Source organism: Artemia franciscana, chromosome 17 (assembly GCF_032884065.1).
Source record: "Artemia franciscana chromosome 17, ASM3288406v1, whole genome shotgun sequence".
Classification (NCBI taxonomy): Eukaryota; Metazoa; Arthropoda; class Branchiopoda; order Anostraca; family Artemiidae; genus Artemia; species Artemia franciscana.
The window spans coordinates 13,967,897-13,990,864 of NC_088879.1; the positions used below are offsets into that span (position 1 = coordinate 13,967,897).

The 22,968-nt window shown below is 33.0% G+C and overlaps 1 protein-coding gene across 1 annotated transcript in view; it reads left to right on the top strand.

Annotated features, from left to right (window-relative positions):
- Positions 1-22,968, top strand: part of LOC136037890 (bromodomain adjacent to zinc finger domain protein 2B-like) — a 152,001-nt gene that overhangs the window by 39,143 nt on the left and 89,890 nt on the right. The window contains 5 exon segments of the mRNA XM_065720745.1: positions 2,479-2,714; positions 11,630-11,836; positions 12,676-12,817; positions 15,208-15,312; positions 18,854-19,034. Coding sequence (XP_065576817.1) covers positions 2,479-2,714; positions 11,630-11,836; positions 12,676-12,817; positions 15,208-15,312; positions 18,854-19,034 — 871 coding nt within the window.

The following is a 22,968-nucleotide window of genomic DNA, read 5'->3' on the forward strand; positions in this document are numbered from 1 at the left end:
ATTTTTTAAAATTCTAGTTATATTATCGCTGTTTATCCTAATGTTTTTGACGAAAAAACATGATAATTTTTTTCACTAGCCCAGCAGTCTAGAGCAGTATGACCAAATTTTTGGCATTTATAGCACTTTAATGTGCTTTTTACATTATATAGTGCTCCCCATATTGAAACTCTTCTTAGAAATTTAACTTTTCCCTGATATGCAATAATGACCCTACAAACATTTTCTTTAATTTCTTGCAGCAGTTTAGACCAGTATGACCAAATTTTTGGCATTTATAGCACCTTAAGGCATCAAGCCATGGCTAGTTGTAGAAAAATCCGAGACAGATAGTCCAATTGATTAAGAGGCAATTCTAGCATTAACCCCCCTTATTAGGATTGTGTAAAAATGATGTTAGTTGATTTGTTAATAGGTATGTCATGCCTCCGCAATGTCATACCTTTATGAACTACATCTATATTACCTTGTTACCAAGTAAGGAAAAAAGTTTCTGTAGTACTGCCTAATACGAACTGCAGCGCAAAAGGGCCGTGTTTACGTTGCTGCTTTTAGGCTAGGTGCTGCGCTTCACTAACTTTCTAAGATCAACCCCAGGTTTCTAGTTTAAATAATTAAGTTTGTTAAGCTAGACAAGGCTCTAAATGTCTCAACTTCCTCTATCTTTCCGATTTCCCCATCTTCGAGCTTTTCACCAATGCATGTTCAATACCTTCAAGGACATGGCCAAACTTGGCCCAGATTAGCTACAAATGAACTAATATTGGTTATAAAACATATATGCATATAGGTTAAACCCATAGAGGGAGGGCAAAAAATGGACGCATTTTTGGGACATCATTTTCAAATTTATTGGGAAGTGGGAGGGCCTTGGAACCGGTCTGAGAATGAGCTTTAGTTTTAGCCGCAATTTTAGTGCTATGTTTGCATTTTGTATGTAAATATAGGCTTTGAAGTCCAATAATATTTTTGTTTTTATAATAAGTGTAATTATTACTATTACTACCATCTTGTTACCATTGGCTTAGTCGCGAAAGAGAATTGATCCAGAGCCAAGTTGATGTTAGTATGATTCACTAATGGGGTGAGTTAGCTGCTTACTTAATGCATTCTAAATTTCAAGCCTACAGTCTACTTTAGACTGCGAAGACGGACAGCGGACGAAGATGGACGTCTAGAGTTGCGTTCAATTATACAAAAATTTAGTTAACTTTTCTCTACTACTAAACAAATCTACTTTTTTCTCTTTTAGCGTTTTATTTGCCGTAAAAGGAACTCAGTGAACTAAGAAAGTTCACCAGATTTTTGCAAATAGAACGGAAAGCTTAGCAGATATTTCGAAGCTGCTATATCTCGAGCCGTACAAGGAATTATGAACAAACAATCAGGTTAAGGAAGATAAGGCCTATAACAGTCAAAACAATGAAGAAGGCTGAAATCAACCAGTCCAATCATTTATTTTCCAATCACATATGCATAACATACTAAGCATACCAATATCTAGCAGAGAGACAAGCTTGTTTTGTAAAGATAAAACAACTAAATTAATAAATAACGAAACCTATGGATAATTTATAATATAGACATAATATTAATTACTCGATACACCACTGCAGACATCCCACCCAACGATGAAAAAAAGAAATTCAATTTATTCAATCAGCGACGGGACAACAAGAGGAAATGAAGATCCGAGAAGAAGACCCAAACACAAAACAAAACATCAAATTAATAATAATAATAAATATAAAAGTAGAATAACTAATAATTATCCAAAAAGGAACCCTTGTGTTAAAATTTTACACCTCTTGTTTCCTTTTGTAAGAAGAGAATTAATTTTCGGAATTATAAATACAGCCCTTAGTAAGTGGTTTTGATAAACTGCTGCATTATTCGATTGTGGAAACCCTAAATTAATCATCATGTTAGACCAAGATTTTTACCAGAGAAGCAAGCATAAGCTGTCTAGTTCGATTTCTAACAACAGCGAATTCTCAATAGTTGTTTCATAGTAAACTTTTTAGTTAACTAAGAATCCGTTTGTCAAAAAAAAAAATGTTCTAAGTTAATTAAGAATTACAAAAAAATGGTAAAGCTACTTATTAGTTAAATAAATTAAAGAAGCGAGGCTTAGGAAGGGCGCCTTTTATGGCCGAAAGTGAAATCTATAAATTTTCGTCAAAATAATTAAATTAGTAATTCGAGTGAAGGACCAAAAACAAAAATTAAAATTAAAATTATGACAAAAATTATGATGCTGAAAAAATGCTATATACAAAAATATAATTATACATACAAATAAAAAAATAATATAAATACGAAGGAAAAAAGGATATAGATGCATGAAAAATCCAAAAGATTGACGGCCAGTGTATATTCTTCCATTTAGTTTAGTTAGTTCATAGGGTGTTCATCATATACTGATACATTGGCTAAGCCTATGCTTATTAACTAAGTAAATATAAGAATATTTTACAGGTAGTCAAGATTTGGAGACATCTAGTTTTCGCAGCACCCCCGTAAAAGAAGTGGAGTATCAACCTCCTAGTCCAGCGCCCTCTTCAAAAAGGGCAGATACCCCTTCATCTACAAAAAGTGGGTTGTCACAACCTGCTTATTCTTCAACACCAACTAGTAACCCCTTAGCAGCCTTGGATGCTTTACAACAGCATTTGTTTATGCTTCAAGGAAATAATGTTATGTCCCCATTCTCAGTAAGTAATTGATTTAATTTATTATAAATATATATTTTATATATTATTATATTAAATATATTATCATATATTATATTGAGATGATAATTATTACGCAAGATATAATTAGAACAACTCAATAATCTAGGAACTTAAACTTGTTCAGGAAAAAATTGTTTTCCTAATAGTTGTGAGAATTGAAAAAAAGAAGAATTTCTTTGTCCTTATTTGCCATTCTCAATCAATTTTTTTTTACATGTCTTAAAATATCCACCTGAGAAGATTTGATCGTAGAATTAGCGCTGTTGCATTACGACGCTAATGCTGTAGGGAAGTTAGCTGTCTGAGACTCTTAAGTTCCTACTTAAACTGTCTGGTGTTTAAAAAACACACATATATTTGAAAATATGATTAGTTGCGATTTGTCTGAAGAACAATTTGGCCATAAGTGCCTGAATACCATTTGAGTATCGTTTTTTTTTCATAATATCATTTGGATTTAAAAATATCCTCATTGCTGTCGAGTTAACAGTTTTTACTTTTAATTAAAAATTGCAGAACACATTTAAGAACACATAAAACACTTTAAGCTATTAACAACAATAACCAGAGCCAAGAGCTTATATGGCACTTGTGACGCGGTCGGAAGAGCCAAGAGCTCATATGGCACTTGTGACGATTTCAGAACCTAAAATTAGACTCGGTGTTAGAGTTATCGATTTTGTTGTTCTTTGTTTATTGGCAATTATTGCAAAGATAAGATGGTGGAACATCTGGGACCCCCCCCCCCCCAGATGGTTGAATCGGGGAAGCGACTGTTATCAAGTCAATTTTTCCAGGTCCCTGACATACATACCAATTTTCATCGTCCTAGCATGTTCAGAAGCACCGAACTCGCCAAAGCACTGGAAATCCCCCCTAACTCCCCCAAAAAGAGCGGATCCGGTCCGGTTATGTCAATCACGTATCTAGGACTTGTGCTTATTCTTCCCACCAAGTTTCATCCCGATCTCTCAACTCTTAGCGTTTTCCAAGATTTCCGGTTTCCCCCTCCAGCTCCCCCCAATGTTACCAGATCCGGTCGGGATTTAAAACAAGAGCTCTGAAACACGAGGTCCTTCTAAACATCAAATCTAATTAAGATCTGATAACCCGTTCGTAAGTTAAACATACCTCATTTTTTCTAATTTTTCCGAATTAACCGTCCTTCTACTCACCGACCAGATGGCCGAACCTGGGAAATGACTATTTCTAATTTAATCTGGTCTGGTCCCTGATACGCCTGCCAACTTTCAGTGATCGCTATATTGATCACATATCTAGTTTCTCGACTATCTCGTTCGCTCTCCCCCCCCCCGGATGGTCGAATCGGGGAAGCGACTATTTCTAATTTGCTCTGATCTGGTCCCTGACACGGCTGCCAGCTTTCATCCTCCTAGCTTTCTGGAAGTGCCCGAACTAGCAAAGCCGGGACCGACAGACAGAAAGACAGGCAGACCGACGGACAGAAATTGCAGTCGCTATATGTCACTTGGTAAATATCAAGTGCCATAAAAAAAACTTGGACAGTTAGTTAAAACTTGCACATTTTTTATTGTCTTAAAATATCCGATTTGTGATTGTTGCATTTGAAGACAAAAAGTTTCGCATTGAGTCAGAATTGTTGCTAGATTCAATCATGCAATGTCCGTGAAATCCAAGAAATATGGAACCGAAGACAAGGAAGCAACAAAATAAATAAATTAAGCAAAAACAATAAACAAAATGAATGAATGGAAGGAAAGATACATGGTTTTCTAAAGTTCTCCTATGTGTATTGTATTCGTAAGCCGTGCTGCACGCACGAAGGAACAAAACTGAAGTATTGCTGGTGCAACACTAGAAGAGGCTGCTGAGCGCTCCAGGATGCCAAGTTAACGTAGATCCAGTTTTAAATAACATGTCTCTGCTGGCTAGCTTTAGCAGTTCTTATCCTAACTTATCCTCATAGTTGTTATTTTGAAGCCGTGTTGCTACTGTTTGTCTGAAATATACAGGTTTAAGCTAGAATCAACCTCCTAAAAGTGAGAGGAGATGCACAAATTCGCAAATTTCTCCTTTTCTTCCTGTTGCTACTGTTTGTGTGAAATATACTGGTTTTAGTTAGAATCAACCTCCAAAAAGTGAGAGGAGATGCACAAGTTCGCAAATTTCTCCTTTTCTTCCTGTTGCTACTGTTTGTGTGAAATATACTGGTTTAAGTGAGAATCAACCTCCTAAAAGTGAGAGGTTATGCACAAATTTGCAAATTTCTCCTTTTCTTCCTGTTGCCGCTCTTTGTGTGAAATATACTGGTTTAAGTTAGAATCAACCTCCTAAAAGTGAGAGGAGATCCACAAATTCGCAAATTTCTCCTTTTCTTCCTGTTGCTACTGTTTGTGTGAAATATACTGGTTTTAGTTAGAATCAACCTCCTAAAAGTGAGAGGAGATGCACAAATTCGCAAATTTCTCCTTTTCTTCCTGTTGCTACTGTTTGTGTGAAATATACTGGTTTTAGTTAGAATCAACCTCCTAAAAGTGAGAGGAGATGCACAAGTTCGCAAATTTCTCCTTTTCTTCCTGTTGCTACTGTTTGTGTGAAATATACTGGTTTAAGTGAGAATCAACCTCCTAAAAGTGAGAGGTTATGCACAAATTTGCAAATTTCTCCTTTTCTTCCTGTTGCCTCTCTTTGTGTGAAATATACTGGTTTAAGTTAGAATCAACCTCCTAAAAGTGAGAGGAGATGCACAAATTCGCAAATTTCTCCTTTTCTTCCTGTTGCTACTGTTTGTGTGAAATATACTGGTTTTAGTTAGAATCAACCTCCTAAAAGTGAGAGGAGATGCACAAGTTCGCAAATTTCTCCTTTTCTTCCTGTTGCTACTGTTTGTGTGAAATATACTGGTTTAAGTGAGAATCAACCTCCTAATTGTGAGAGGTTATGCACAAATTTGCAAATTTCTCCTTTTCTTCCTGTTGCCTCTCTTTGTGTGAAATATACTGGTTTAAGTTAGAATCAACCTCCTGAAAGTGAGAGGAAATCCACAAATTCGCAAATTTCTCCTTTTCTTCCTGTTGCTACTGTTTGTGTGAAACATACTGGTTTTAGTTAGAATCAACCTCCTAAAAGTGAGAGGTTATGCACAAATTTGCAAATTTCTCCTTTTCTTTTGTTGCCTCTCTTTGTGTGAAATATACTGGTTTAAGCTAGAATCAACCTCCTAAAAGTGAGAGGAGATGCACAAATTCGCAAATTTCTCCTTTTCTTCCTGTTGCTACGGTTTGTGTGAAATATACTAGTTTAAGTTAGAATCAACCTCCTAAAAGTGAGAGGAGATCCACAAATTCGCAAATTTCTCCTTTTCTTCCTGTTGCTACTGTTTGTGTGAAATATACTGGTTTAAGTGAGAATCAACCTCCTAAAAGTGAGAGGTTATGCACAAATTTGCAAATTTCTCCTTTTCTTCCTGTTGCCTCTCTTTGTGTGAAATATACTGGTTTAAGCTAGAATCAACCTCCTAAAAGTGAGAGGAGATGCACAAATTCGCAAATTTCTCCTTTTCTTCCTGTTGCCTCTCTTTGTGTGAAATATACTGGTTTAAGTTGGAATCAACCTCCTAAAAGTGAGAGGAGATCCACAAATTCGCAAATTCCTCCTTTTCTTCCTGTTGCTACTGTTTGTGTGAAATATACTGGTTTAAGTGAGAATCAACCTCCTAAAAGTGAGAGGAGATGCACAAATTCGCAAATTTCTCCTTTTCTTCCTGTTGCCTCTCTTTGTGTGAAATATACTGGTTTAAGTTGGAATCAACCTCCTAAAAGTGAGAGGAGATCCACAAATTCGCAAATTCCTCCTTTTCTTCCTGTTGCTACTGTTTGTGTGAAATATACTGGTTTAAGTGAGAATCAACCTCCTAAAAGTGAGAGGTTATGCACAAATTTCTTCCTTTTCTTCCTGTTGCTACTGTTTGTGTGAAATATACTGGTTTTAGTTAGAATCAACCTCCAAAAAGTGAGAGGAGATGCACAAGTTCGCAAATTTCTCCTTTTCTTCCTGTTGCTACTGTTTGTGTGAAATATACTGGTTTAAGTGAGAATCAACCTCCTAAAAGTGAGAGGTTATGCACAAATTTGCAAATTTCTCCTTTTCTTCCTGTTGCCGCTCTTTGTGTGAAATATACTGGTTTAAGTTAGAATCAACCTCCTAAAAGTGAGAGGAGATCCACAAATTCGCAAATTTCTCCTTTTCTTCCTGTTGCTACTGTTTGTGTGATATATACTGTTTGTGTGAAATATACTGGTTTTAGTTAGAATCAACCTCCTAAAAGTGAGAGGAGATGCACAAATTCGCAAATTTCTCCTTTTCTTCCTGTTGCTACTGTTTGTGTGAAATATACTGGTTTTAGTTAGAATCAACCTCCTAAAAGTGAGAGGAGATGCACAAGTTCGCAAATTTCTCCTTTTCTTCCTGTTGCTACTGTTTGTGTGAAATATACTGGTTTAAGTGAGAATCAACCTCCTAAAAGTGAGAGGTTATGCACAAATTTGCAAATTTCTCCTTTTCTTCCTGTTGCCTCTCTTTGTGTGAAATATACTGGTTTAAGTTAGAATCAACCTCCTAAAAGTGAGAGGAGATGCACAAATTCGCAAATTTCTCCTTTTCTTCCTGTTGCTACTGTTTGTGTGAAATATACTGGTTTTAGTTAGAATCAACCTCCTAAAAGTGAGAGGAGATCCACAAATTCGCAAATTCCTCCTTTTCTTCCTGTTGCTACTGTTTGTGTGAAATATACTGGTTTAAGTGAGAATCAACCTCCTAAAAGTGAGAGGTTATGCACAAATTTGCAAATTTCTCCTTTTCTTCCTGTTGCCACTCTTTGTGTGAAATATACTGGTTTTAGTTAGAATCAACCTCCTAAAAGTGAGAGGATATCCACAAATTCGCAAATTTCTCCTTATTTTGCTTAACTGGTCTGATGGTGCTGTTTTTTTTTCTTCCGTTTAGCAAGATATTTATGCATTGAAGCTAAAGTTATCCGGTCTGTATTAATAAGAGCTGAAGCTTATTTTTTCAACTTTTTTTGCCAAAATGATATTTCACTCTCTGATATAACATTGCTAATCTTGGTACGATTAAATAATTGGCGCGATTACTATTTTGAAAAAATAGTAGAGATAGGCTTTGTGAGTGTAATGGTATGATAATGTTTTATGAATTATTATTTTATTATTAGTTTAATTAACAATTAAGTATCAATCTAATTATCAACTTTAATTAACCATAAATTACCAATAAATACTAGTTATCAGTTAAAGTTATTATAACATTTCATTAATTATAAACATAGTTGTTGACAAACATAACAGGTTTTAACTTTACCAACCTGTACTCTGCATAAATCTGAGTGAAGAAGTGTCAACTATTAATCTTAATGAAGCATTTGGTCTGACCCTACTCAGCAAGCTTATAATGAAAGACCAGTTTAGCTGGCCTGGAAATGTCCTCAGGGTGGATAAAGATCATATTCCTGAAATTATTCCAGGGAGGTAAGAACAAAGCAAAACTACTGCTATTAATTACTGGCCTTGGGCGAGAACTTTCTGATGCTCTATCATGGTAAGATTATAAATTCTGTATTTTCAGAATAGCTTCATTCTTCCTTGTATTCATCTTTTTTTTTTATTATTTAAAGAGTTTCTTTCCCAGTTTCTGTGTAGTCTTTTGAACCTTTCCCGCCTAATATTCCCAGCAACTGCTTAATGATTACCTTATAAAAATAAATGTTTGTTTTTTCTCTCTTCTCTATGCATACTTCATTACTTAATGTAGTGCTAATAAATAAGTGTCTATTTTTCTTCCCCTAAAGGCTTTTCAGGTCTAAAAAGAAACCTTTTAAGGGATGTTTGTGTTGATTTATCATTTTGTATCATTTAAGATTATGGAGAATAATTTTATTCTTGTTTACTGTAGCCTAACTGAATGCATATCGAAAGTAAATTAAAAGACTGTTATAATTGAATAGCTTTAGCTTTAAGAGCTGGGCTCGTTTCGTTCATTTTATGTAATAAAACTGTATATTTGATTTTTGTTAGTAAATGAACGAATAAATAGATTTCACCAGATTATACACATACATATTTGGTTTTGAATATTTTATTTACTTTTATTTTATATTTTATTTATACAAATATTTATTTGATATTTTATGTTTATTTATTTAATAGTTTTTGCCAGATAATATGGAACAGTATGATTTATTTCTGGGTTTTAGTTCCTTATAAATGAGTCAGGCTCAAATAAATATTTTCTGTTATCTTTATATTTCTCTTTTATCAATCTCTTCTTTTCTATTTGTTTATTTGTTTGTAACAAATCAGTACAATTTACAGAATTGAGTTTTACAGAAGCTAAACTGACCAAGCCGATTTTATATTCAATTTTTTAGTCTCTTTGTTAAAGCATTTGGTCGAGTCTTGTCTTTAATATGACAAACTTTTTTGCCGTCAGTTTTTTTTATGATTGACACTTAAAAATAAAAAATGATTATAAATCTCTTTTTTGCTTTTTCTGCTGCTTGGTCAAATTGGCATCTGATCCACTCATTTATCACTATATTTTTTTTATACCTAAGCAGGCTTACTAGCCTTGTGTACCATGAATGTTTATTGATTTTAGCTATTCTATTCAAACTGCTTCCATGAATATTTCATTATTTCTTCACCTGAATTTTCCTCTTCTTTTGCTCCCTTTTCTCCTAGATTTTTTGCCCCCTTTTTAAAATTTTTATGATAGAGCTGTTCAAAGGCCAATCTCAACAGATCAAGTTTTGATTTTTGTTTTTAGGTTGAAGCGTCAAAGCACCTGATTTACTCAAAATCAATATAATCAAAAGGATAATTATCAAAGGACAGTTTATTATCAAAAAAAAGAAACAAAAAATCAGAATTTCAAATAATTTTCATTAGATGCTAGATTTGCTATGCTCATTTTAAACTTCACTTGAGAATATTCTGTGTACTCAAGCACATTTGGAAGCACCCACATAGGGTGTTTGTGGTGTATAGTACCTATAATCTATGGTCCCTTTTCATTATATATTCTGAGTAAATTCTGAGCATGTTTTTCTCATCTGATGATTCATGCATTAGATCAAAACTAGTAACGAATTTTATTTTTAAATAGTCTGTATTATTTTATTATTATTTACCTATTTATATTCTAGCCCGTCACTATCAAAAAATGTAAGAAAACAGAGTACATCATAATACAAAAAAAAGAAAATAAAATAAAAATAAATACAGGACAAATGCTTAAAGAAATTACATCGACATTACTGCCACAGGAGTGGCGACGACCACTCATGTGATAGCTTTGCGTTAAAATTGTCGATCTGTTTCAACGGCCTGGAATGGTTCTGTAACTTTATAACGACTTTGTTAGTTGTTTCCTATTTTGCTGTTTGTCCGTAACTCTGTAACTTTGCTATTCGTTTTGCGGATTCGGTAAAATTAGCCTCTGACTGGTTTAATAACTGTGTATGTTAAATGTTAGAAAAGAGATTTAAGAAGAAAACGGTAAAACAAAACAGGTAAGTATAATTGTCGATCCGTTTTTGAACGGCCTGGCATGGTTCTGTAACTTTGTAACGACACTGTTATTTGTTTGCTATTTTGTTGTTTGTCCGTAACTATGTTACTCTGTTATTCGTTTTGTGGACTTGGTAAAATTAGCCTCTGAATGGTTTAATAATTTTGTATGTTGAATGTTAGAAAAGAGGTTTAAGAAGAAAATTGTAAAGCAAAACAGGCAAGTACAATTTCGATCCGTTTTTGAACGGCCTGACATCGTTATGTAACTTTATAACTACTTTGTTAGTTATTTACTATTTGTCCGTAACTCTGTAACTTTGCTATTTGTTTTGTGGACTTGGTAAAATTAGCCTCCGAACGGTTTAATAATTGCTCATATTAAAGGTTAGAAATAAGGTTCAAGAAGAAAACAGTAAAGCAAAACAGGCAAAGGGACAATAAAATTGTCCTACTTTATAACTACTTTGTTAGTTATTTACTATTTGTCCGTAACTCTGTAACTTTGCTATTTGTTTTGTGGACTTGGTAAAATTAGCTTCCGAATGGTTTAATAATTGCTCATATTAAAGGTTAGAAATAAGGTTCAAGAAGAAAACAGTAAAGCAAAACAGGCAAAGGGACAATAAAATTGGATATTTCTGAAATTGTTGTTCCAAGGACAGTGAAAATAATTATCTAATTGACTAGATGGAAACATACAGAACCATGTATATCTTGAAAAATTAGAAAAATCGGAAATCCAGTTTTTAAAGATAAACCCTCCGTATGCAGTTATTCAGTTTTTGGTGGTAGCGGATACCCGATTTAAAAAAAAGAAACGTGGTTGAAAAGTCAGCAAAACATGGTCCATAAACAAAAGGAACCAAACAGCTTCAAAAGATGTAGCTTTCCTTTGAAGCTGTACTTGCCTTTGGGGACCAATATATTGTTAACGTGTGCTTTTTACAGATGAAAAGGATTGTCCAAATTTAAATAATAAGTTTTGCTCAGTGGTTTTTCTCTGTTCAATGTGGCAACACTGACATAAATCTGGTACTATCCTAAGAAACTTAATGGAGAAAGCCAAAAGAAAAATCTTTGAAAATCACGAATTCTAGCTATAAATAGATTTAAGGTCGGCCAGGAGGCGAAACAGTTTTCTTGACATCTTTTGTGCCTATAAGTGTTTTATTTAGCGGTTTCATAAGAGTGGTTTCTACTTAAAATAGATTTTGCTAATCTGTTTTGACTCCGTGCAAATTCTAGCTTTGTTCTAGTATCTGGCTCTCTTCTGAGAGCTGATTAATCTTTCCGTTTTCCCACTGAAGTACTTTTCTTCCATAGAAAGAACTATCAATAACCATTCATCCAGTGGCAGGAGATCAATCCAGACAGTCTGGAAAACCAGTAGACAAACGGGTTTCTGAACTTAGTGTAAAGCCAGCAACTCCACAGTCACGTGCAAGTGAGTCAACTGATGAGTGTCATGACTCATATGGAGAAAGTGACGGTGAAGGGGATACTGACGATGAGCACGGTGGAGAGGAAGAGGTAGGTAAATTCCTTATGCGAGAATTGGCTGAAATTATTATCGGCCAAAGGAGTAAATTAATAATTATTATATCGACAAATTAAATAAATAACAATAGTTTAGATCATTGCAAGACATGGAAAGAAAAAAAAGGGATTCATAATTGGAGAATTAACTTGATGATTTTTTGTCTTAATGACTTATTTATTTATCCTAATTTGTAAAATCATATTTGTGTATTTTCAAAGAAAAAAGTGAATTAAAACGTTAAATTTAAATGACACAAAACTTTTTGAGGACTGAACAATTGAATATATTTTTTCAGATTTTCTTTCTCAGTTCCTAATGACACACATGGAAAATACATTTTCCCTCGAAATATTTTGTAAGTGGCGATCTTGTTTTGTTTATGGGTGTTTATTTTTTAATGGTAATGGAATGATAGTACGACCTTCACACAAACTACCTCTTAAAAAAGCATGTTCAGGTGTGTATATAAGAACTTTTCCGAGGGGGGAGGGAGTTTAAACCCAGAAAAAAGCCAAACATATACAAGGAAAGGAACTTTAATGGTAATATCTGAGTTTTTAAATATCGATGAAAGTAGGGAAGCCTGTATGACTCTTCCCTTAAGCAACGACCTCATGGGTTTTAATTCCATGGTTTTCCTTCAACTAATTTCAGTTTTTTTTGTTATTTTATAGTAGGATTTGAAAACGAAGCAGCACGAGCATCTCCATTTCTTTGTTTGGGGGTTGTAGGGGGAGGGGATTGAACGTGTTTTTGAAGCTAATTTAAAGTACCTGTTCATGTCAATAAGAATATTCAGTCGCTAACAATCTTTTTTTTATCCTTTCAGATTGAGCACAACAATTATGAAGAAGGTAACCATTCGAAGAAGCCTAGAAAACGTCGTCGCCGAAAAATGATTCTAGACGAAGATCTATTAAGAGCACCCCTAGTGATGGGTTGGAAAAGGGAAACTGTTATCAAAGGGGTTGGTAAGTTTTACGCTTTCGTTATTTTTTTTTTACCATTCTTCTAATTTTTTAACAACGATTTTCTCTATTCTAATTGTAGACTGATTTGATTGTGTTCTTTTTTTCAAGATTAATTTCTTTGACTGCTCAAATAATTACTCTATTAGAAAATTAATTATCTCTTTCTCGGATTTCTGTTTACACTATGTATTTTTAGTCGAAATTTTTTTTTTCTGAATTGTTTCTTATATATTTCTTCTATTAATTGTGCAAAAACAAGTTTTCATTTTAAAGAATTTCTTTGAAAATAGAAAAATAATCCGGGTTTGGTTCCAAACAAACGTGCAGACGGATAAGACCTTATTTAAGGGGAGGAGGTTCAAAATTTAAAAAAGTCACAACGATATGTGTCTATTTTCGTATTTTCTGGATATGTCCTTCACAGTGTCTTAGGAGGGTCCTCATCCCCCTGTTGAGGCATGGTCTTGTGTGTAGTATATTAAGAGGTAAGATATAAAATGTCTATTTGAAATTATGACACTGAGTTCTTGTTTCACAGACAAGTTATTAAACAATTAATATGTAGTATAGAGGAGATTCAGCTTTTATTCAAGTTAATTAATTCATGTTAGAAGTTAATTAATTCATGCTTTAATTCATGTTAGAAGAAAAATCAAGGATAACCAGTATTGCTTAAAAGTTAAAAAAAAGTTAAAGTAAAAAAAGTCAAAAAAGATAAAAGGATAAAAAAAATTTCAAGAAACAAGTATTTGTTAGAATGACGAATAAAATGCTGTACATTGGAATTACAGTCTCTTTCGGTTTTAAAATAGACAACCTACTGTCTACTTTCAGTCTTCTTCCAGTACCCAGTCTACTTTCAGTTTTCTTGAAATAACGGTCTTCTGGCATTCTCTCTTGTTTGTCTTATGTAATATTTAGTTTGCATGTTGTTATTGTTGATCTTCTCGTTTGGATGATTTTCTTATTCTTTTTCTTGTTTTGTCTTCTTCTTCTGTTATTCTTCTTTTTGTTATGAAGCCGCTTTCGACTTAGCTTTAGATCTATGGGTATTGTAAACAGAAAACTTGGATTTTGACTGAAGGCAGTCAATTTCGTCAAGAAAACGACCAATAAACTTTGCTATATGCTTTTAACAATAAGCTTTACCTCATGAGAAAGAGATATATTTATCAAACCAAAAAACAACATCAATATTAACAGCCACCCGAGAAGTGGAAAAACTTGTCCGAGAAGTTGCAAAATACATTAAAAAAAATACAAGAATAAATAAATTATGAAACATCTAATAAAAATCGCACATCTTAAATGGCACCACAAACTTTCTTTAATTGCACTCTTAAACACAGAAATAACACTATTGTTTTCAATACTCTGATCTAGATGATTCTAACTGAATCTCCCCTCCCCTATGTAGATTCCCCCTATGAATCCTCTTATGAAGCACAGAAAACGTCGACCAGGTCAAAGCAATCAATGGAATATTAATTTCTCTAGAAGATCAAGTGCCATAATTGTGGATCTTGAATCTCAAATTAATTAAACTGTCAAAACACGAAAAATTTATGCCATGTTGTAGCCTGAAAATAAACAAAAGTGTATATAACTCTTGTAGTCCAGAAGCTGGCAGTATCCTTATTTACTCGTAGACGTTCCATACTGTATCTCGGGGTTGCAGGCCAACCAAGAAACGAACAGCGTTATTTTTCAGAATTATGACAGGTGAATTAACCGAGGCAAATATACCAAGCCATGAAAAGGATGCTCGTAGGTATTTTAAACGTAATCCTGCTAGCCATAAAACTCAAATATTCGCCCGAATAAGAAATTGCTTTTTAGGTCAAGTCTTTATATGGCTTTCTCAAGTGCGGTCGCACTTTATTTTACGCACTTTACTTCATAAGGCAAATCAGGTGCGTTTGACGTGTTTTTTTTTTCAGGGAAAGTGGAACCGGTGAACGAAAATCTGCTGAAAAACTCAAGTATTTGCTCAAATGAAAAATTTTTATGAAGCAAAAAATGCACAAATCTTAACGCAACAAGTTAAGAAATTAGCAAATTAAAATAACCGAATTTCTACAAGAAAAAAAGCAATACAAATATTAGTACACAGGATGTCATTATCGTCAACTCATAATTATATTAGGTCATTATTAAATTTCAACTTCAGACGAATCGCTAAAATAAACACATTTTCAGGCAAAACAAAAGTGTCTTTGCTATTAAATTCTCCGAATATCTCATATAAATTTCCCCTTTTCATTTTCATTATGATGCCAACGTGCGTTTGACGCTTGCAGTTATTGGCAATGAGTATGTGCGCATGTGTGTATGTGCAGACTGTGCAATGAGCTGAATCATGTCTAATTAATTTTTAATCTATTAAATAGGTCGGAATGGCATACGAGGTGACGTCACTTACTGTGCCCCTTGTGGTCGAAGATTCAAACAATACCCAGAGGTTATTCGCTACCTTGATCGCCAAAATATGACAAGTGAGTTTATCGTTTGTTGTTTTATAGTTGCAAGGGATATACAGTAATATATTTGTATCACCTCGCTTTCGAGTCAAACCTCTATTCGGAGGTCTTACTGTTCAAACAAATCGGCTTTTGAACAGAAAATCTGTGATTCAAATGCCACTGTTTTTGTATGAAATCTCGGTTTTTGAACACGTATGACGCGTGGCTGTGAGGCCGGCCGGAATTAATCATTCATCAACCAAACCTCGTATTATAAGTATATGCTGAACTGTACATTTCTTTGTTTTTTTTATAGCATTAGACATTTTTTTTTCTTTTCTTTGCCTTTAGGAAACATGATTGTTTTCTTGAACAGTCTGTTTGTGGAACAGACTTTTAGAATGAAATATGATCGAGAATCGAGGTTTGATTGAAATTTGTATCATGATTTGGGAAGGATTGCACCAATTCCGTCTTTTTCATATAACTTGGTATATATCCGAGAGTGCCCCCAGAGGTTTTATCAAGCGGAGGGGAAAGGCTAGTGGTTTGAAAAAAGGCTTTTAGCCAGAAAAGATCAACTGTTTTATCGAATATAGTGCAATATTGCGATTCTGAAAATTTCTGGTCTTTGGAGAGGGAGGGCGCTAGGGTCAGAAGATAACGACACCCTCTATCCTCCTGTGTGGTATCCTTGTTTATTTCGTATTAATTCATCCAAACAAAAATCATTAAGAGATAAATAGCTGAGAGACTCCAACAATAATTAGGAATAATCTGCCTAACGCTCAATTTGAATTAACTATCCCCTTTCTATGATGTTCGCTAATTCATGCCACTTTAGACTGGCTATTGAGATTTGGAGTTTGTCCCTCCCCCAGGATTTTTATTAAATTACGCTACAGTTACTGATGTTTATATACCCGGCAAAGAATATCGAGCATGGCCACTCCGCAGATTTATGACTGATACACTACAACCTCCCTAGATCCCCTTTCCCCCTGATCTAGAATCCCCTCCCCCTTTCAACATTTGGTGAATTGGCACCACTGATGACTCATATGCTCTGTTATCTTCCTTTGTTCACTTATTATGCTCTTACCGTGGCTTAATTTTGTTCGTTTTTTGCCTGATTTATTTTCATTTTATGTGTTTATTCTGTGGGTTTTGCCATTCCATGCCGTAAATATTTTATAGGAATCTTCATTTTTGGTTGAAAATGAAAATGATTTGCACATTACCATTCTCAGAAGTCAAAATGGATTTTCATAATAAAATGGATTATCTTTGTGGGTTAAAAATAAATGATGAACATGATGCATTTGAAACATGAGCGGCGGTCTATACTGTGTTTGTAAATATTTCTAGTTATCAATGCAGCTTTACTTCGTCTGTTCTACTGATCTGTTTGTCCATTTTATTATACTGTTTTTCTTTATTATATTAGCTTTGTTGTTCTTGCTATTGTTGAGTTACGTGTACTTTTGTTTTGCTTTGTTTATTAATTTTTTTTTCTCTCTGTACTCCATTGTTTCTACTTTCGCATGTTTGTGGGTAACAAATATTATTATTATAATAATATTATTATTGTTATAATCAGCAACAATGGTTTTTTTTTTGTAGTTTTCACTGTCCCTTGTCGATAAAGAGCACCAGTCTTCTAGTTCTTCTGTGTGTCCCCCCTGGTATGTGTTCACTGTGTGAGCATGAAGACGCATAGTTTCTGTACAGTCTCTACTTCTTAATTTTGTTAATTCTTCATTTTTTTATTTTTAATACCCAGTTCATTTTTGTATATTTATGTTTTTGATTTATTATATCCAATTTATCTATTTTGTTTATAAAAATTTTATTTTAAAATTCCATGCAAGGAATGTTGAGCACAGATGCTCATCAGACTTGTTCTTGCCATTCAAATGTTGCTCCTTAAAATTTAGATTGGTGATTTAATGAACATACTATGTTTTTATATTGATCCCGGAACAATATAAACCCATGAGCATAAGAATAAATACTATGTTACAGAAATCACAAGTATAGTGCTTGTGGCTCAAGGAAAGGATATAAACCAAGGCTGATACGCAGACTTGTGACTGCCATTCAAATATTGCCCTTTAAGCTTTCAAATGGTGGTTTAAGTAAGAAGCTATATTTTCTAAATTCATCCCGGAGCAATATCAACTTTAGTAAAACACCTTTCATTAGAGATGTGTTCTCAGTGAGCATGAAAACAAATATTCTAAAATAGTATGAACAAGCATATAATGTATATTGACAAGTATATTGACAAGCATGTATATTGTAATAATGTATATTGACAAGGCTGCTCTGAAGACTTGCTCCTGTCATTCAAATGTTGCCCTTTAAAATTTTAAATGGTGATTTCAAACAGTTTCTAAAATAGTGATTTCAAACAAATATTTTAAAATAGTATGAACAAGCATATTGTAATAATGTATATTGACAAGGCTGCTCTGAAGACTTGCTCCTGCCATTCAAATGTTGCCCTTTAAAATTTTAAATGGTGATTTCAAACAGTTTCTAAAATAGTGATTTCAAACAAATATTTTAAAATAGTATGAAGAAGCATATTGTAATAATGTATATTGACAAGGCTGCTCTGAAGACTTGCTCCTGCCATTCAAATGTTGCCCTTTAAAATTTTAATTAGTGATTTCAAACAGTTCATGGTAAAGAACTGTAGTAAGGAGCGACCCGGATCAATAGTAAACGAAACTCTAAAAAACCAAATTTTGGTACTAATAGATTCATCAAAGGATCGGATTTTTATGCTGATTTTAAATATATAAGTTTCATCAAATTGAGTCTTACTCATCAAAAGTTGAGAACTTGAAAAAATTTGCCTTATTTTGGAAAACAGGGGGAAAACCCCTTAAAAGTCATAGAATATTAACAAAAATCACACCATCGCATTCAGCATATCAGCATATCAAGCTCCTATCTACAAAAATGCAGAACTCGTATTTTTTGCCAGAAGACCGATCACGGGTCCGTGTTCATTTGTTGTTTTTTTTCCAGGGGTGATCATATCGACCAAGTGGTCCTAGAATGACACGAGAGGGCTCATTCTAACGGATATTAAAGTTTCTAGTTCCCTTTTTAAGTGACCAAAAAAATTGGAGGCATCCTCCAATTTTTTTATTTTATAAAGTAGAATTGAGAGAAAAAGTCGGACTTTAGCGTAAAAAGCAGGGCATTGAGGAGGGAACCGCCCCTTTCATACACCGAGCAATTTCTGTTCGTTTTGAGTTTTAATGTCGCTCCTTGCTTTCAGTTAAAAAAAAACTTGTTTTTTATTTAATTTATTAAAGAAGCTATGTTTTTTGTATATTCATCTTGAAACAATTTCAGCTTTAGTATAACACCTTTCATTGTAGACACATTCTCCATGAGCAGAAAAATAAATATTCTAATACAGTAAACAGAAGCGTATTGCTTGTGCCTCAAGTAAAGAATATTGACCAAGGCTGCTCCGCAGACTTACTCCTGCCCTTCAAATGTTGCCCTTTGAAATTTCAAATGGTGATTTAATAAAGAAACTATGTTTTTTCAGATTTATCCCGGAATAATTTCAACTTCAGCACAAAACCTTTTATTGGAGAGTTCCTGCAATTGCATGTCACTCCAGACGGTGAAAAAATATTTAAGTTAGATGAAAAAGAAGCCCTTTCGCTAGTTAATCAGCTTCGTGTCTCCCAAGGTCTGAAACCTGTAACGGCCAATCTCACTCACTGGTAAGTCATTAGTTTTCCCTTTTTGCCAGCTTTATTAAGTGGCGCAGCCAAAGGATGGGACCTTGCGAGTCTGCACTTTTGAAACACCCAGAAATTAAGGTCTTGCTAGAAATCTTGTAAGATTTCTGAGGTTTTTAATTTTTTTTGAAAACTGACGGTGACCTACCTAAAAGTAGGCCGTAGTAATTAAAAAATTCAAGCCGTAAGACTTAAACTCTAAAGGAAAAAAAAATGGAACTTATAGACTCTAGACAAAATCAAATTGTTTTTTTTTCGAATAAAGAAGGGTTTTAATGGCTTCCTTTTTTTATTTTTTTCCGCTCTTATGCTCATAATTATACTCGTGAAAAACCCTTAAAATCACAAAATTGCAGGAACTTATTTACATTTTCCTCAGCAGCGTTTATTTCCCCTGGTTGCAAATCATGACGAAGGAGGCCTCCCTTCCCCCGGTGAAAGCTTAATTAGAAGGATTACAGTTGAATAAAATTAAGATGTTACTAAAAATGTACTTAACTCGATTTTCAGACCACTTCCCCTTAGAATAAGACCACCCGCCACCCTTCGAACGATCAGAGCAGTACAACTATCTTGACTCACAAATGTCTAGTAAATTACAAAAAAATATTCTTGCGTCACTGCGAGTCACCACCAATTTCTGATTTCTTAGATAACTTCGAAGACCACACTGCCTTTCCATGACGAAAGTAAAACAGTTCAAAATAGGGATGATACCTTTTTATTGACAGTGAAATATAAAATTATTTAACTGGATATTTCGAACACATATACAGTGTTCATCATCAGCAGTAAAACTCTTTTTGAATAAAACAAAAATCACTTGCACTCACCTTTTTTGATATAATATTTTCCAGGAAAAGTTTATCTTTCACTAATAAAGCTCTTTTTCTCCTTTTATCTTTAATCAGATGATTTAAAGTCTTGAATTGTAGACCTCGTTCGAACTTTTTTCCTTTAAAAGTGCCTAGATGTAGATTGAATTTTATTGAAGGTGGCAAAATCGTTTTCTTCTTACATTGATGAAGAAAATCTTGTTGATTTATAACATTTGCATGTCTCTTATGGGTGTTAATATATTTAAACACCTCCTTGGTCACATTATCCCCATATACTCGACGTAGATAACTTCGAAGACCACACTGCCTTTCCATGACGAAAGTAAAACAGTTCAAAATAGGGATGATACCTTTTTATTGACAGTGAAATATAAAATTATTTAACTGGATATTTCGAACACATATACAGTGTTCATCATCAGCAGTAAATAAATAAATAATAAAAATTTATTTTATTTTAAATAAAAATTATTTATTTACTGCTGATGATGAACACTGTATATGTGTTCGAAATATCCAGTTAAATAATTTTATATTTCACTGTCAATAAAAAGGTATCATCCCTATTTTGAACTGTTTTACTTTTTCTGATTTCTAATTCTAAACAATCAGAGATATATACAATTGTATCCCTATTTTCATCAAAAAGGGGTGCAATGACATATGCGACTGCATAGATATTTTCATTTATTATTAAAAAAAATCTCACGTACAGTCATATTTATATTTATGTCCTATTTATATGCTATAAAACATATTTATGTTAAAGTATATTAATTTACTATTATTAAAAATATAAAAAAATATTGAAATTAACAAATGATCTAAGATATATTCAATTTTGTGTATCTATTTTAGTACAGGATTAAATTACTCCTATTTTCATTAAAAAGGGATCCTATGATATACACAATTATATAAATATTTTATGTATTATTAAAAAAAAGGTCATGAATAGTCATATTTATGTTTATATTCTATAAAACATATTTATGCTGAAGTGTATTAGTTTATCATTATTAAAAATAAAAATAAAAAATACTGAAAATAAACAAATAATCTAAGATATATACAATTTGAGATATCTATTCCTCTACAGGATTAAATTACTCTTATTTTTGTCAAAAAGAGATACTATGATAAATACAATTAAAATATTTTTATTTATTATTAAAAAAAGGTCAAGGACAGTCATATTTGTATTTGTCTTCTATAAAAAATATTTATAGTAAAATATATTAATTGATTATTGTTAAAAAACATCATTAACTATGTACAAATAATCTAAGATATATACAATTTGAGATATCTATTCCTCTACAGGATTAAATTACTCTTATTTTTGTCAAAAAGAGATACTATGATACATACAATTACTTAAATATTTTTATTTATTATTAAAAAAAGGTCAAGGACAGTCATATTTGTATTTGTCTTCTATAAAAAATATTTATAGTAAAATATATTAATTGATTATTGTTAAAAAACATCATTAACTATGTACAAATAATCTAAGATATATACAATTTGAGATATCTATTCCTCTACAGGATTAAATTATTCCTATTTTCATCAAAAAGGGATACTATGATATATACAATTATATAAATATTTTGTTTATTATTAAAAAACGGTCAAGGACAGTCATATTTATATTTATAATCTATAAAGCATATTTTTATTGAAATATATTCATTGATTGTCATTAAAAAAAACTATTAAAAATACACAAATAATATAAGATATATACAATTTGTGATATCCGTTCCACTACAGTATTAAATTATTCCTATTTTCATCAGAGAGGGAGGCAATTATTTTCGTTATAATTAAATCCCCTATCCTTGCTATTTCTCTGTCAATATCGCGCTAATACCGCTGTTTACCGCGCTATTACTCTGATATTCCCGATTCCTATGTTAATGCAGCAAAAGACAACTGATAGCGCGATAGACTTAGATTATTAGCTTCTAAACTTAGACTTAGCTTCTAATTAATAGACTTAATAGACTAAATTAATAAATTAAATTAAATTAATTGATATAATTAATTAGATTAAATTTAATCTAGAATTTAGTCTTAATTATATTATCTAAATTTAATCTTAAATTATATCAATTTAATTAGATTGAATTAATTAAATTAATAGACTTAGCTTCTTTGAAGGCGGTAGAAAGAAGGATCGGTTTGAATATTCTCCTGAGATCAGGATATATTTTGAAGACTTTAAGTCTTGTAAAGGTACGCATAGATTCCCTCCACAGAAGAGCTTCCATTTTGTGTTTACACATGTGCTGTTTAATTCTGAAAACGGGAAAAACGAAACTAAATCTAAAACAAAAATAAATTGGGTATCTGAAAAGGGGCGTACATACGGGGGTTTTTGAATCCCCATAGCTGTTAAAAAGTGGTATGATTTATTCAGTGGTTTCACATACTTCCCATATAAGGAAAAAATGATAAAGCATTTAAAGATAAAAGAGAAGACAAGAGTTAAACGGAAACTATTTGGGTATCTGAAAGAGGCGTACATATGAGGGGGGGGGGAATCTTTGAATTCCATAGAATCATCAAAGAATGATGGGATACTGTGATGATGATTGATTGGATACTGTGAGTGATGATGATTATACTTTCTATATAAGAAAAGAAAAAATGAAAGATTTATACTTCAATAGGAAAAAAACAAGCCAAATCCCCCTCCCCCCCCAAAAAAGCTCCAGAGTCTCAATAATAACAATTTAACTGAAAATTATCGTATATTATTCATATTATTTACCCATTTCTTCCGTGTCAAGGTTTTAAAATTTAAATCTTGTTTTTTGGGGGGTTTATTTCACCCTGCAAATTTTTGCATTAGGAATTTTTGCTTCCATCCAGGAGTATAGTTCGAGGGCAGGGGGAGGGGTCCCCCCCCCAAAGAAAAACTTGTAAAGAATTTTTTTATGTATCCCATGCCCAGAAAAATACTTAAAAATTTTAATTTACTAATTTATATTATGCCAAAAACACGTTACTTTACCTTTCCCCTCTAATGTGGAAATATATATACAAAAACAAAGAGTATGGGTAAAGCC